Consider the following 14,995-nt stretch of genomic DNA (forward strand, 5'->3'; position numbering starts at 1 on the left):
CAAATGTTTATTTTAAATTCGACTAATATTCATTCTTTACTCACAATCTCCTCATCACAGGCAGGCACAGCACTCATGTTTGTGTTTGTGTGTGCTGTCTGCGTCACTCATAGCACGCGACTATATCGTGCGATATATATGAACATTTTTTATATCGTTATCGAAGAAGGTGTAACGTCGATAAATATCGATACCGTTTTATCGTCCAGGCCTATCTAACACTCTAAGAAAAGTCCATGAAAATAGGTCCCAATTAACCCGTTAACGTAAAGAATTTTCCATATTGGTTGTTCACTGGCGTTCTACACGTATTGTGAATTATGCATTGTGTTTGCGAGCTGGTTCTTTTCACAAACGATGGGCCAATTCATTGGTCTAAAACGGCTCACTTACTCACTGAATCACTCAAGGCACTTATTAAATGAACATCTGACTCACTCACCATTGGCTCAAAGTGATCTGAAATGTGTCAGTGTGTACTCGGTGAGACTTAAAACAGTTTATTGACCGATGTATAGTTAGGACTGTAGGCCATTATACTGAACATGTGGAGGTGAGCAGAGGCTGAATCTGACTGTGTTTGGGAAATAAAGGTGTGTGTGTTAGTGTGTAACCAGAATAACAAGTTTAACTGTTGACCATCCAACACACGCTTATCTAACGTCATCTAATCTAAACAAGGGAGCATCATAGACTTCTGATGTTTTTACATCAAACTAAAAGACTACAGACAATTCCTAACCTAGTTTAATGCAGCCAGACTTTTGGCTATTGGTCTAAAGTCTGGTCCACACCGCATCTAAGAACCGCCCACAATGACAGAAGGCTTAGCCTTCCCCTGGCTTGAGGACTTGGGGCAAAAATGCCACTAAATTGGACAAAAATGCCCCTGCACAAACAAATTAAATCTATTACGTCTGTTGCTAACAAAGTGAATATGAATAGACAGTGTCGATTGCGGCATTAAATTAAGATCTGCTCATGTTGCACCGTATTTAATTTTAGGCGTTTTTACATGGTTGCGCATTTTAACCAATCACACACAATTCTGTTGAGCTTAGGAATGCAATGGCCAATCCAACAAAGTCAGATGAGTCAGATCAGTTTTGTTGAGTGCGCACGTGTTCGTGACTGAATTCCGGACTCTTGCGAATTCTCTCATCATAAACAACAAAGCGCAGATGTACGTACAATGTAAGTAAGAGATTCATTTCACAGTGTATACAGCTTCAGTGAATATAATGTTTTTAGTTTTTTTTTGAGAGTGCTTAAACTCGCGATAGATCAATGTTAGTGATAATGTCACTTTCTATATATAATTTATTTGCTGTTTGAATAACCGTGGAAATGAAACGTTATATAATTATACATTTCTTGATGTTTAATACATTTGGCTGCTTTTAGCCTTACCCTGGAGTTGGTTCACCCTCCGCCTATGACTAAGTGCCTCAAACAAAAGCAGACCCTGACACCCAGATAGTGTATAAAGCTGTCAGTCAGATTAGAACTTGGTGATGATTTGAGCAACTTTTGCCATTTGAGGTTGAGACTAACCCCAACCTAACCCTTGAAAGATAACACAATAACAGTTAAAACATTGAGAAATCATTGCTTCCTTTACAGGCTGTGCTCAAAGCTGGGTTTTGCCAGTGTTAGCTCACTTCTAGGGACAATTTTGTCTCGTAAGTGTATCACAGTAAACCCACACATCTCACACGGCTCCAAAGAAGAGCAGGCTCTTGGTATTTTCTCCTGGTCTCAGGTGTGAGCCAGAACTAATTGTGTTATTTTCCTCTGTTAGTTCTGTATCTCTTTACTTTCTTCTTTTAGCATCATACTGTTGCAATTCAGCTGCTCTCTTGAACAAAACTTTCATTGAGTGAGTGTGCGAGTGCGAGAGAGGGTGTGTGTGTGTGTGTGTGTGTGTGTGTGTGTGTGTGAGAGAGAGAGTGTGAGTGTGTGTGTTTGTGAGTGCGTGTGTGTTGTGTGTGCGTGAGTGAGTGTGTGTGTATGAGAGAGAGAGAGCTTGCTCGTTTGCCGCAGAAGTTGCCTCTCTTTCCAAATGAATCCAGTTTATTGTCATTCCAACTGTGCACAAGTGTAGAGTGAACTGTGGTTTCACTGGGTCTGCAGTGCAGGACAACAACACTCTGAGAACTGTAGAGCTGCTATAACAACACTGCAAACAATAAGCACTGCAAACACTGAAAAAATAAACACAATCCAACAGATGCCATGGATTCGTGTCATGTACTCGGTGTACTCGCGCTCTCTTCTGAAAACACTGACATACAGTACTGTACAAGTAAGCTGGAGTTCAGCGATCTCCGTTTGAGGTGTTCTGCTTCAATGAAAGTGTCATTCAGCAGTCTGTGTTCTGTCATGGATCCCGACTGTATTGTTTGCTGATTGTAACGTTACTTACTCTGTGCAGCAATAAAATACTTTTTTTGTCGTTGTTTTAAAGAGAAACATTAATGCAATTTGGAATTACTATTAGGAATTTCTCTGTTAAATCTGTACACTAACGTTAGATGAGGTAAAAAGAACCATGCACACGAGTCGATATTCTATTGATTTGTGCTTATTGGTGTAAGAACAACTTTTGATGAAATATATCAATACATTTCCCAAATGACAACAGTCATTGCAATTAAAATTGAGCAAAATAATAATTTTTATCATTTTAACCATTATACAGTGAGATGAAAATATGACGAAAATGTGTAAGTTTCCACGGACTAAAAATCTACTAAATCTTGACTAAAACTAAAACAGGACAAGTTGACTAAACATGATAAAAACTAAAAGTTACATTTGACACAGGACTAAGACTGAATTAAAAATAGCTAACAAAATGAACACTACTACTTCAGTAAAGACCAGCTCTGACATCCCAACATTATGAGCTGGGATTTGAAGCACTGCGGATGATGAAACTATAGTACACTACAAATCTACTGAATATAAACGCTGTAATACAATGATACAAATATATTGATAAGATTACTGCAAAATATACACAAATATACAATGTCTGAATGCTTCATGGGGGCCAACAGTCTGCGGAGTTATTCTGCCACAATTTCCACTGTCACGCAATTAGTGGATGTCTCTCTTCAGGATTATAGCCGATCTTTACCTGGACCTCAGCTATCCGAATGGCACTTGTCCCTTGAATAGATTTAGTTAGTTTGACTCTGGTCAGCATCTCAGAAAATGAATATTTCTTATTGTCGAAATTGAAATGGTGGAATGATAAGAGGAATACAGAAAACGTTATGCCAAGATCAAATAAGAGCGGTTCAAGTACAGGCCACATGGGACTAGAGAGTAAATACGACAGCAGTGTCTGGGTCATGCTAATATTCCCGCGGCTGCCGCCGTCAACACTCGCACATGCCACATACGACAACGGTCAGAACCAGACGTGTTTATAGAGTGTCGGGATCCTGAGAGGACAAGATCCGTCCATCACTGCCACAAGGCTTTAATCAACGAGTAGCACACAACTCAGATTGTACTCAATTACTGCATTTGTGTCACCACAAAGGAATTGAAGACTTTCATCAAAGGCTGTGCATCATTTGGTAGTATTCGACTGATGTCAGCATGGGCATCCTCAGAAACCGCACAAGAGCCACAAAACACGCTCCATACAGGTTCACTGGCTGGTGCTGGTCACAATCGGTTTGTGCCGTGATTTACTGGCTTGAATTCTGGAAAACTAACTATTCAATAATGCATAATGTCGGGCCTGTTTAGTTCATGGTAAGAGTTCAACTGATGTTCAGCCCTTATGGAGTTTGATCGAGGGCTGCATGATCTGTTAAACAAAGAAAATCTGACTGCTCTAATCCTGCTCTTTAATGGCATGTACTATCCGTTTCAAGTTCATCCAGCTGGGATTGTGGAGTATCAAATGCAAAGCTCGGTTAGTGAGGTCAAATAATGAGTTGAGCCCAGATGTTAGCCTTGAGGTCATCTATATGTTAACACCAGGGCTGGGGAAAGTTACTTTTAAAAGTAATGCATTACAATATTGCGTTACTTCATAAAAAATTCCCTTTTTATGACTTTTGGAAATGCATTATGCAAATGCATTTGTGTTACATCTTGTCACCTGGTCTGGGCTTGCTTATTTGTTTTTTAACTCTTTCCCCGCCACTGACGAGTTATCTCGTCTTTTACAAGAAAACGCTTCCCCGCCAAAGACGAGTTTTTACGGCTTTCCGTGTTTTCACTGTTATACACTCGGGGGCGCTATTACGCATCTCCTGAACAGTACAAAACCTCCCGAACAAAAACACACGTGAACAGGACGGAGAAATGAGCGATCGCTTATATAAACAGATGCATATGAAAAATAATGCGATCATCAGCAATAGACAGCATATAAATGAAAACTGCATAATGTTACAGAGTAAAATGTTGATGCAGGAAGTGGAATATGTCTGTGCAAGCTTTGGAGGTGTTGATGGAAGCGAAATACTGGATTTATGCTTTGATAATCGTACTGAATATTACCCAGATGTAGTTTGTGATAAAAATTTGATTTTCTCACCTTTTTGCTCAAAATTATGCAAACCTACCTATATTCATGTGTTGATAAAAAAAGAATTCTTTAAGCTAGAATAAAACAGTTTTTTTTTTTTGTTTAAAAGTAGAGGCTCTGATCTTTATTTTGGTGTATTGCATATTGAAATATTCACACAGCAAAATATACTGGAGGCCATCAAATTTCAGTGAAAATCATCAAAATCTCTGGTGGTGGCTGGCAACATTTTTCAATAATGCTGGTGAGGAAAGAGTTAATAACTAAAAGTTATATTTTTGGTAACTGTAAAGGCCCTTTCACACCAGAGGTGAGCGTGGGGACAGGAGATGCGTCAGTCAATATATAGGAAAACAAAGTTACTTGCTTTACTTACTTGAAAAAGTAACTCAGATATTTTGTTGTAAATTTAAAAGTAATGCATTACTATACTAGTTACTTTTAAAGAGTAATCTGATTACGTAACTTGAACACTGCGTAACACAGGAACATCCAGCCACTGTGGAGCTACTTCAGGAGGTTTACAGACGGTTAAAGATGTAACTTCTAGGAAAGGCTTTGAGATATCCTCGATTTTAAAGGGGTCATATGATGCGATTTCAAGTTTTCCTTTCTCTTTGGAATGTTACAAGCTGATTGTGCATAGATAAGATCCCTGAAGTTGCAAAGACTAAAGTCTCAAAACCAAAGAGATATTCTTTATCAAAGTTAAGACTCTGCCACGCCCCCCTAAAACGGCTCATTCTAACACGCCCCGACATATCTACCTCACTATGTGGAAATATTAGCATAATCCTGGCCAAATGTTCACGCAAAGAAAGAAGGCGTGGTTTCAGTAACCGCAGTTAGTGTTGAAGCAGCATGTCAGAGAGATGCTGTGTGTTTCAGTGCGAAAGCAAAAGCACTTTATTTGGCCTTCCGGAAGTAGATGCATTTAGGAATCTTTAAGATTACTTACAACAGAACAGCAATGCATTTTATGGACGACCGTTTCGTGAACCTAGGAGAAGAGGTAATTCTGGCTTTGCTACGACAATCTGGCGCTTCTGAATCAGCTACTGTTTGTTATTAATTTAAGTATTTGCTATTGATTGTTCAAATGCGGAGTTTTGCGCATCGTGTGTGTGTGTGTGTGTGTGTGTGTGTGTGTGCGTGAGCGAGCGAGAGAGAGAGAGAAAGTGAGAGAGAGAGTGAGAGAGAGAGAGAGAGAGAGAGAGAGAGAGGGGGTCACATCACAAACACATACCAGCTTCATCACTCTGTCTGTCACGCGACTCTGTCTTTACATTTATTTTGAAAGATGAAGCTCGCGATTATGGTAAGGGGCGTTACATTTCCGAAGAGTGCTTGTGGTGTTCGGCCAATCACAATGCACTGGGTCAGCTGGCCAATCAGAGCAGACTGCGCTTGTCGGAAGGAGGGGCTTTGTAGAAAACGAAGCGTTTGAGAGAGGCGGGGCATAGAGGACCTACAATAATGTACAGTATTTGAAAAATAAAGTGTTTTTTGAACATTAAAGCATGTCAACATATTCTGTTACACCAAATACACAAAATAATGATCTTTAAAAAAGCATCATATGACCCCTTTAAAGTGATTCAGCTCATTTCTTTGTTGAAGCTCTATCATTTTTGTTTCATCTTTATTTCAATGACATTTTGCAGTTTTTTCTTCAGTAGACTTTCTGATGTGCATGCTTTAGTTCCTGATGAAGTCCCCAGTCGACTGGCGAGTAACTCGTAGGGTCAGCGTGTAAATTCACAATGGCTTTGCTGATGGCAAAACATTCAGCAACATCATGACAGTCACAATGATTTTCACTCGCTTGACAAGACATGAAATATTGATTTAAGCTGAAATTCTTTCATTATGCGAGAAGAAAATGTGTTTGAGAGACTATTTGAACATTCAGTCAAATCTACAGTTTAGTGTTTTTATGCAAAGGAACAGCATGGCTCGGCTGAGCAATCACAGTTCCAGAGAGCTGTGTAATATACGGCTGAACACTCACAGTTTGTTGCCCTTCAGAGCGGTGTGCTGCAGCAGGTTGAAGCCGCGGTTGTTCTGCTGCGTGAAATCAATGTTGGGCACCACAGTCAGAATCTCAATGATGCTCCTGAAGTCTTTAGCAATGGCGTCATGTAAGGGTGTATCTCCATACGAGTCCTGACAACACAAGCAAAGAGAAACAAACACGATGTTAGTGAACACTGGTAAATCTAGTTTTTGCCAATTCTAATTTTACAGAAATGGTAAAGGGATGCTGTCCTAAAATGTCAACTCTTTCTTTTCTTGGCTGTGTGCGCTTTACATGGACTCACAGAGATGGAAACTTTTATTCTTTTGTCTCCTATAACTTATGAACCCGTACTGAATGTGTTTCAGTGTAAGCTGGACGCTTGCTGGCTCTGCACTTTTCGTATATTTATAATTTAAAAAAATGAGAATTGAATTTTAGCAGAATTTGTTTGCAAAAGCAATATCTAAGCAGCGATGAAGCAGTAGCCTTTCAAGGTTTTTCGGATTAGGAGAAACATAATGCTGCCCTTAAGAACTGTGCATTTACTGAAAACATATTTAGATGAGTTATGAGTTTAGCATGTACAGGATGATATTGCTTTATTTAATATACTATTAATGGAAATAAAGAAAAACATTATTTTGCAGAATGTCAAATATAGCTGATATCATTTTTAATGAATTTGTTTTTAGCAAAGGGTGTCATTAATTTATAATCTAAAATGAAATATTAAATATAAATTTAGTCATTTGAAAATTTAGCTGAAACAGAACCGACTATGAATTCAGATGGAAATATTCTGCCTATAGGTTATAATTAATACTGAAGATGTCTGAAGTAACTCTTCAAGTAATAAAAGCACCAGCAGCAACACGCCACTAGGGCCATTTGCACTGCCATTCTTCACACTAACATAAAAACAATAGGGTTAGCGCACAAATCTAATTGAACTACTGAGTTCACAAGTCCCCCATTAACAAACATACATTAAAAAAATATCCAACGTAAAATAAAATCACTGCATTATTCAATCACAAACCAACTACATCATTTAAACTCCAAACAGATCACAGTTCTGTAAGCACTCAAATCTCAAAGGCGTGTTTTCTGCCTAACCTGCAGGTTGATGTCTGCTGAGTGCTCCGTCAGCACTCTCACCACATCCGTGAAGCCTTTATTGACAGCGATGTGCAGCGCCGTACACATGGAGTTATTCAGCAGGTTCACACTGGCTCCTTTACTGAGCAGCAAGCGTGCAATTTCTGCCTGATTCCTGCACACACAGCACATACCAGAGACAGCGGAAAAGACATTACAGTGAACATCATTTAGAAGAGCACACTTCATGAGTAAAATACAAATAAATCAAAACCAAGTGTACAATTACTGCCTACAGTGGGTTTAGAAAAGAATCCGCCCCTTATTTAAAATAATCACATTAGCCGCTTTTCCACTGTGGGGCCAGTGCGAGCCAGTGCTTTAAACGGGCCGGCGGGGCTAATAGCCTCGGACCTGTAGCACAGAGGCCAAAATCACGCTGCGTTTCCACCGTCGGGCCAGAAGCTCCGCTGCGCTTCACTAAAACCCGCCCTCTAACACGCCTCTCAGGAACAACGTCACGCAACCCCATCATTTCACCAACAAAGAGAAGTTAGCAGAAAACTAATAAGAAATAAGTCACTGGAACTAGCGTGATCACAAAACGAACATGATAAAAGCGGCCGTTCGTTTGCATGCTTTGTTAAAGATTTAAATCCAAAAGCATCGGTGTTTTACAATAATAAGTGATACATTGATCATAATGAATTAATTTATCAGGATTGAAAACTAGTCACACAGAAATAAAGCGGTATGAACATAGCCTACCTGCTTATTCAGTCGAGTCTGTTTCGGTTTATTTGTAGCCACAGTATATAGCCTACATCCCATTTAGAAAGAATGATCATCTCTATATTTTTATAAAAAGCTCCAGAACAAAAAACATTATTCTATTCTTATGACATAGGCTACGTGGAGCTAAACTCTCGAGAGGAGACTTGTGACAGATAAAATATGCTACTAAATCAATACACGATTGTGATGAAGAAATCAGATGTAAGCTTCTTATTCGCTAAGCGGTCGTATTTACCATGTTTACTATGGTAACGTTAATGGCTAGCGTGCAGTCTTTTGCATCACTTATAAATAGGCTATGTCTGCATTGTATGGTGATCATAATCCACATCAGATCAAGTTATTTCAAACACTCGCTGCTGTCTGAAAGTGAGTTTTGAACTAAAATTATTTTAAAAGTCTTTAATGCTGGTGTTATCTGTTAACTTTCTGAAATGATCCGCAGCGCTGACGCTCTGCAGACGCGAGAAACTCCGCCTTTGTTCATAACCACTCCTCTAGCCCCAGTTGGCCCGCTTTGGCCCAAGGTTTTCGTCGGGCTAAAAAACCCGGGCCGTTGGCCCCAAGGAAGCACGATCAAGCCCCGGAAGTGACAGTGGAAACGCGACTGGCACTAGCACGCCCGCTTTTGGCCCGACAGTGGAAACGCAGCTATTGTGTTGCTTTGCAGCCTGAAATGCAGACGGACACAGTTTTTGTTTTATCCAGCTGAATGTACTCAGTGCTACTTATAACATCCAAGTCAAGGATATAACGCCAACATGTCAGAAACAAATAAAAACAAAAAAACAGAATCACTGAGTTGGAAAAAGGATGATCCTCCTCCTAAAAATGGCTTGTAAACTCAATCCGGTGTAGCAAATCACCTTCTCAATGGCACACAAAGCCATTTTTCTTTCACCTGTGATCAGCTGTGCTCATTTTGATCAGCTCAGCATGAAAAGAGCTTCCCTGCAGCATTTCAGTCCTTGGTAGTGCAACTGAAGCAAACAATCAACTATGGGCTGCAAGGCACCGTCAAAAGATGAGACAAAAACATTTCAAGGGCTTTATCAATGCACTAGCACAGTGAAGTCTATTATTAAGAAGTGGAAGGTATTTGGTACAACACAGAGCCTCTCTGGATCAGGACGTCACTCCAAACTGAATGAGAGAGTCAGGAGGAAACTGATCAGAGAGGAGACCAAGGGCTACAGCAACTCTGAAGCAGCTGTAGGAGTTTATGACAAAGAGTGGTCATTGTGTGCATGTGACAACAATATCACTAATCCTCCACAAATGTGGCTTGTGAGGGAGGGACGCAAGAAAAAAGCCACTCCTCAAGAAATGCCACACGCAGTCAGACTGAGCTTTGCCAAAACACACCTTGAAGAATCTGAGGCAGATGAGACTAAAACTGAATTATTTGGCCTCAACACTAAACGCTATGTCTGGTGGAAATCCACTCCAGCTCAGCATCCAGATAACAGCATTCCTCTAGTAAAGCATGGAACTGGTGATGTCCTGTTATAGCGTGTTTCTCTGCAGCAGCGACTGGAGCACTCGTCAGGATAGAAGGAACAATGGATGGAGCATACAGTCAGATTCTTGAGGAAAATCTGCTGCCCTCTGCCAGAAAGTTATCAATGGGAGGAAGGTTTACCTCCCAACTTGACAATGACCCAAAGCACACAGCAGAACTGCAATGAACTGAAGACTGCAGACCACAAACACTCACCTTCAGTTTGAACTGAACTTCAGCAGTTCTGCAAAGAAGAGCGGGCAAATATTGCAAAGTCTAGATGTGCAAAGTTAGTAGAGACAAATCCCAACAGACTAAAGGCTGTAATTAAAGCAAAAGATGGTTTAACAAAATACTGACATAAGGGGGTGATCCTTTTTCCAACTCTGTGATTATGTTTTTTATTTTTGTATTTTCTTCTTACATGTTGGTGTTTTATCTTTCACTTGGACATTTTAAGTTGCACTGAGTAAATACAGCTGGATAGAACAAAAAATGTGTCCGTCTTCATTTTAAGCTGCAAAGCAACACAATGTGATTATTTTAAATGGGGTGATTCTTTTCTAAACCCACTGTACAATACTGAATTTACTACTGTAAAAGAATGACATGCTATAGCCATCACAGTAGTGAACAGAAAAACTGGACTTGACAACATTAGTGTATCGTATAGTGCTGTGGCTCATACTCTTAAAACTAAACAAAAATGAGCAGCTAGTCAGCGACCAATAATTGTGCAAAACTCAGTGTGGTTTAACTGATCCTCATCGCTCATATTTTCTTTCGGCTTGTGTAGTTTTGTTCGAGGTTTTTGAGGATTAAACGTCACACTTTTATAATTCACACTTCAGAGCATCAAATCAGTTAAATGATCCAAATATTCATCTAACTCGTGTGGGGAGCTAGTAATTCAGTTACATCAGTTAGATCTGCCAAAATCACATCAATGCCCCAAATCATCTCTGCTTGGAAATAACGTGGATTGCAGCTGCTCCAGCCAGATGATCTGGATCACTCTGTCAACCTCTAGAGCCCAGAGACATCAATCCACCAGCAATACAGATGCCTTTACGTGTACTTTAGAAGGATTAAAATGTCACGATTTAGTCTGACTTGCATTCAAGCAGTCGTGTTTGTGCTGAGGTGCACTAACAGAGCTAGATAATGCCATTGTGGCTTGGTTTTGGCTCTAGATGTATAAGCATGAATCAGACTACAGTTAGCCCTGGCATGGTGTGTTTTCTGAGAAACAGAGGTGACGCTTGTATTTAATCCTTTAAGTAATCAATTACAGTGAAGACTGCAGCTCAACTACGCAAAAGCCAACTGTAGCGCATTTAATACTGCACATGTAAACATACTCAGTGTCTCTGGAGTGTGCCTTCATCTTAATGAGTTAAATACAGTTAACTGAGGACGAGCACAGCACAACGTTTCTGTTTGCACAGAATGTGCAGGTTGTCCTGCATCTAATACTGGGTAACGTACACATGACCTGTTCTCATAAGTGTAAGCTCTAAGCACTGGCTCTCACCCGAACGCTGTGTAGTGTAGCGCAGCGTCTCCGTCCTCATCTTTAGCTTCAATGCTGCTGTTGGCCTGAAGCAGAACCTTCACCACCTCCACATGTCCCTGATGGGCAGCCACCTGCAGAGCCGTCTTCCCCTGGTTCTTAACATCCACCTGAACACAGTCACACACAGCCTTCGCTCAAACACACTTCTCCCCATCCACCTACTTAAAGCAAAAATGAAAACATGCTGAGAATGTGCTCACCCTCAGTTCATCCAAGATCAGAAAGAGTTTGTTTCTTCATCCGTTTTGTAGAAATGTAGCATTGCATCAGTGTCTCAGCAATTGATGCTCTGCAGTGAATGGGTGCCGTCAAAATGAGAGTTCAAACAGCTGATAAAAACATCACAATAATCCACAGCACTCCAGTCCATCAGTTAACATCTGGAGAAGACAAAAGCTGAAACTAATCCAGCATTAAGATGTTTGTAACTAAAATATGAGTCCATAATAACGCTTCCTCCAGTGAAAAAGTACGTCTCCTGTTGTCTCTCACATTAAAATCCAGCCACATATTTGTTTAGAGCCGTTTAAACGCTGCTTGATCTGTGCAGATTTCTCTCCTGATTCACACCAGAACACAATGTATTTTAGTTAAAAACGTCTTAATGCTGGATTAGTTTCAGCTTTTGTCTTCTCCAGATGTTCACTGATGGACTGGAGTGCTGTGGATTATTGTGATGTTTTTATCAGCTGTTTGGACTCTCATTCTGACGGCACCCATTCACTGCAGAGCATCCATTGCTGAGACACTGATGCAATGCTGCATTTCTACAGATCTGATGAAGAAACAAACTCATCTATATCTCGGATGAACTGAGGGTGAGCACATTTTAATAAAGCAAACTTAAATTTTTGGGTGAATGATTCCTTAACCTCTACCACACTATCTACTTGCTCAACTCTGTCAGAAATAGATCGCACACGAGATGACCGTTCTTTATTAACTTAATCAACGCTTTCAGTCCAGCTGTCCGTAGTCTCTAATCAAGTATCTTACAGAAAGGACACTTTTTCCTTGAAAACAGATGAGCAGCTGCGCAGCAGTCTCTAGTGGGCTGTGAGTTTATAAAGGGAAAGGCTAAAACCCTTCAGACAGAGAGAGCCAGAAATAACTTGAAACGTCTGGAGATTCCCTCCCTTAGGACAACCCATGCAAACAAAATCCCATTTCTTTCCACTAAATCGGACTGAGGCACTAACCTTCTCAGGGTATTTCTGCACTAGTTCACGCACTTTAACGGCGTTCCCATGAGCCGCCTCGATAACCAGCCGGCCCGGATGATCCTGCTCCGTGGACTGAGAGAGCAGCTTCTCCAGGACTGAAATGACCGTACCTGAACGACAGAGAGAAAGAGAGATCTCCATTCTGTGTTCAGAGAAGGGTTTAGTGTTACTGTCCCAGAGTTCAAACCCCTCTAAACCAGAATGAGTCAAAATGTCACCATGCATCAAGACACAAACATCACTATCCAGCGCTGCCACAGTGTGTGACGGAGGGAAACAGAGAGAGAGAGAAATACACTGAAAACACAAACGGTGCTGAAACGAGAAAAAAAACGGCATCATGCAGGACAGTGTGGAAGAGAACAGAACTCTTTATCTTAAAGAGAAGTCGAATGAAAATTAATGATATAGAGTAATTTTTATCATGATGTAATTATGCTCAGCAGCCATTCAGGGACTTCCTGTGCATTCTTACTTCCTGATTCACTGGAGTTCTCAGCCGTCATCAGATTGGCGTCGACCTCGCCACGCTGCGCAGAGAGACACGCGGGGTTAAAGGTCCACGTCTGACCTCCAAATGCCACACGCAGGTCACCATCTGCATACACCTTCAGAACCTTCCCGACCTGACCCAGAGCCTGAGAGAACACACACACACACACACACACACACAGACACAGACACACACACACATAGACACAGAGAGAGACACACACACACACACACACACACACATAGACATAGAGAGAGACACACACACAGACACAGAGAGACACACACACACACGCACACAGAGAGAGACAGAGACAGAGACACAGACAGACAGACACACACATAGACACACACACACAAACAGAGACAGACAGACAGACAGACACACACACACACACATAGACACAGAGAGAGACACACACACACACACATAGACACAGAGAGAGAGACACACACACACAGACAGAGACAGACAGACAGACACACACACACACACACACACACACACACACACATAGACACACACACACACACAGAGACAGACAGACAGACAGACACACACACACACACATAGACACAGAGAGAGACACACACACACACACATAGACACAGAGAGAGAGACACACACACACAGACAGAGACAGACAGACAGACACACACACACACACACACACACATAGACACAGAGAGAGACACACACACACACACACACACACACAGAGAGACAGACAGACACACACTCTCGTCATCTGAACGCTAGAGGGTCAATCAGTTAATCAGTGCTGTAATTCTGGCATCATGGCAGCACTGATTTGACAAATTTCAACAAATAAATTTTTTTTGAATTTCATATACATGAAATACTGAATTTATTATAAATTATAATTTAATATAAAAGTTAATTTATAAAACTGCTAATTTAAAATACTTTAAAATTAAAATAATTAAATATACATCACTAAAATGAAACCAATTCATATATGATTGTTTAAATTTTTTAAGCAAACATAAATAGTTTAAATCTGTGTAGTTACTGACTGGCTGTTCATAAAAGAATCAATGAAATATGGCACAACATTTTTTTTTGTTCATTTTTAGTATGTGTTTATTTGTTTTTAATTTATTGCTGTAATTCTCTCATGATTTGGCAATGGAACTACATTTCTATTTTTAACATTTGCATTTTCTTTTCTCAAAACTGCTGCTCTTCCTGTTTCTCGTTTAAAACTCCAATAAATGTATTTATTTATTAACACCATGTCAGCAGCAAGGCTATCTTCATGACGAAAACAAACATAAATAAATAACAATAGTTATTTACAATTAAAAAGAAGCTACTTTAAGGTTAATACTAGACAAAAAAAAAAACTAAAATGCATTGAGGTAATTATTATTTTTTTTTTTTAAACATCTGTTTAAAACCAGTCACAAAAACTTTGGGGAAGTTAGTTTATTCACAATTAAATGTGATCTTCAGTCCAAGTCGTGTGTGTTGTGGAGGAACCTACTGGAGCCATGCTGTCTGTCCACTCTCCATGGCCCACCTGGAGTCTCTTCACACTGTCAGTGTCATCCAGCACCTTCACCAGCTCACCCACGGCAAACGTGTTCACCTGCACACACACCACTCTATTACAGGAACACACGCTTCCTAAAGACCAATCATGCAAAGTTGTCTGAGGCTGCAGCTAATCGGCAGCCCAGACCTCACAATCTGCCACTTAAGCAGACAGAA

The 14,995-nt window shown here is 40.4% G+C and overlaps 1 protein-coding gene across 3 annotated transcripts in view; it reads right to left on the reverse strand.

Moving 5' to 3' along the window:
- The window catches only part of LOC107573315 (E3 ubiquitin-protein ligase MIB2), a 32,719-nt gene that overhangs the window by 4,603 nt on the left and 13,121 nt on the right, over positions 1–14,995 (reverse strand). For 2 of the 3 annotated variants that reach the window (XM_016259753.1, XM_016259754.1), the window contains 6 exons: positions 14,769–14,873; positions 13,244–13,406; positions 12,745–12,878; positions 11,504–11,652; positions 7,692–7,848; positions 6,567–6,721 (listed from right to left, as the gene is read on the reverse strand). In XM_016259753.1, coding sequence (XP_016115239.1) covers positions 6,567–6,721; positions 7,692–7,848; positions 11,504–11,652; positions 12,745–12,878; positions 13,244–13,406; positions 14,769–14,873 — 863 coding nt within the window. The remainder of the gene's footprint in view (positions 1–6,566; positions 6,722–7,691; positions 7,849–11,503; positions 11,653–12,744; positions 12,879–13,243; positions 13,407–14,768; positions 14,874–14,995) is intronic. The other variant, XM_016259756.1, reaches the window with a different exon arrangement.

The sequence above is a fragment of the Sinocyclocheilus grahami genome, unplaced genomic scaffold (genome assembly GCF_001515645.1).
Source record: "Sinocyclocheilus grahami isolate Dianchi unplaced genomic scaffold, SAMN03320097.WGS_v1.1 scaffold1916.1, whole genome shotgun sequence".
NCBI classification, from domain to species: domain Eukaryota; kingdom Metazoa; phylum Chordata; class Actinopteri; order Cypriniformes; family Cyprinidae; genus Sinocyclocheilus; species Sinocyclocheilus grahami.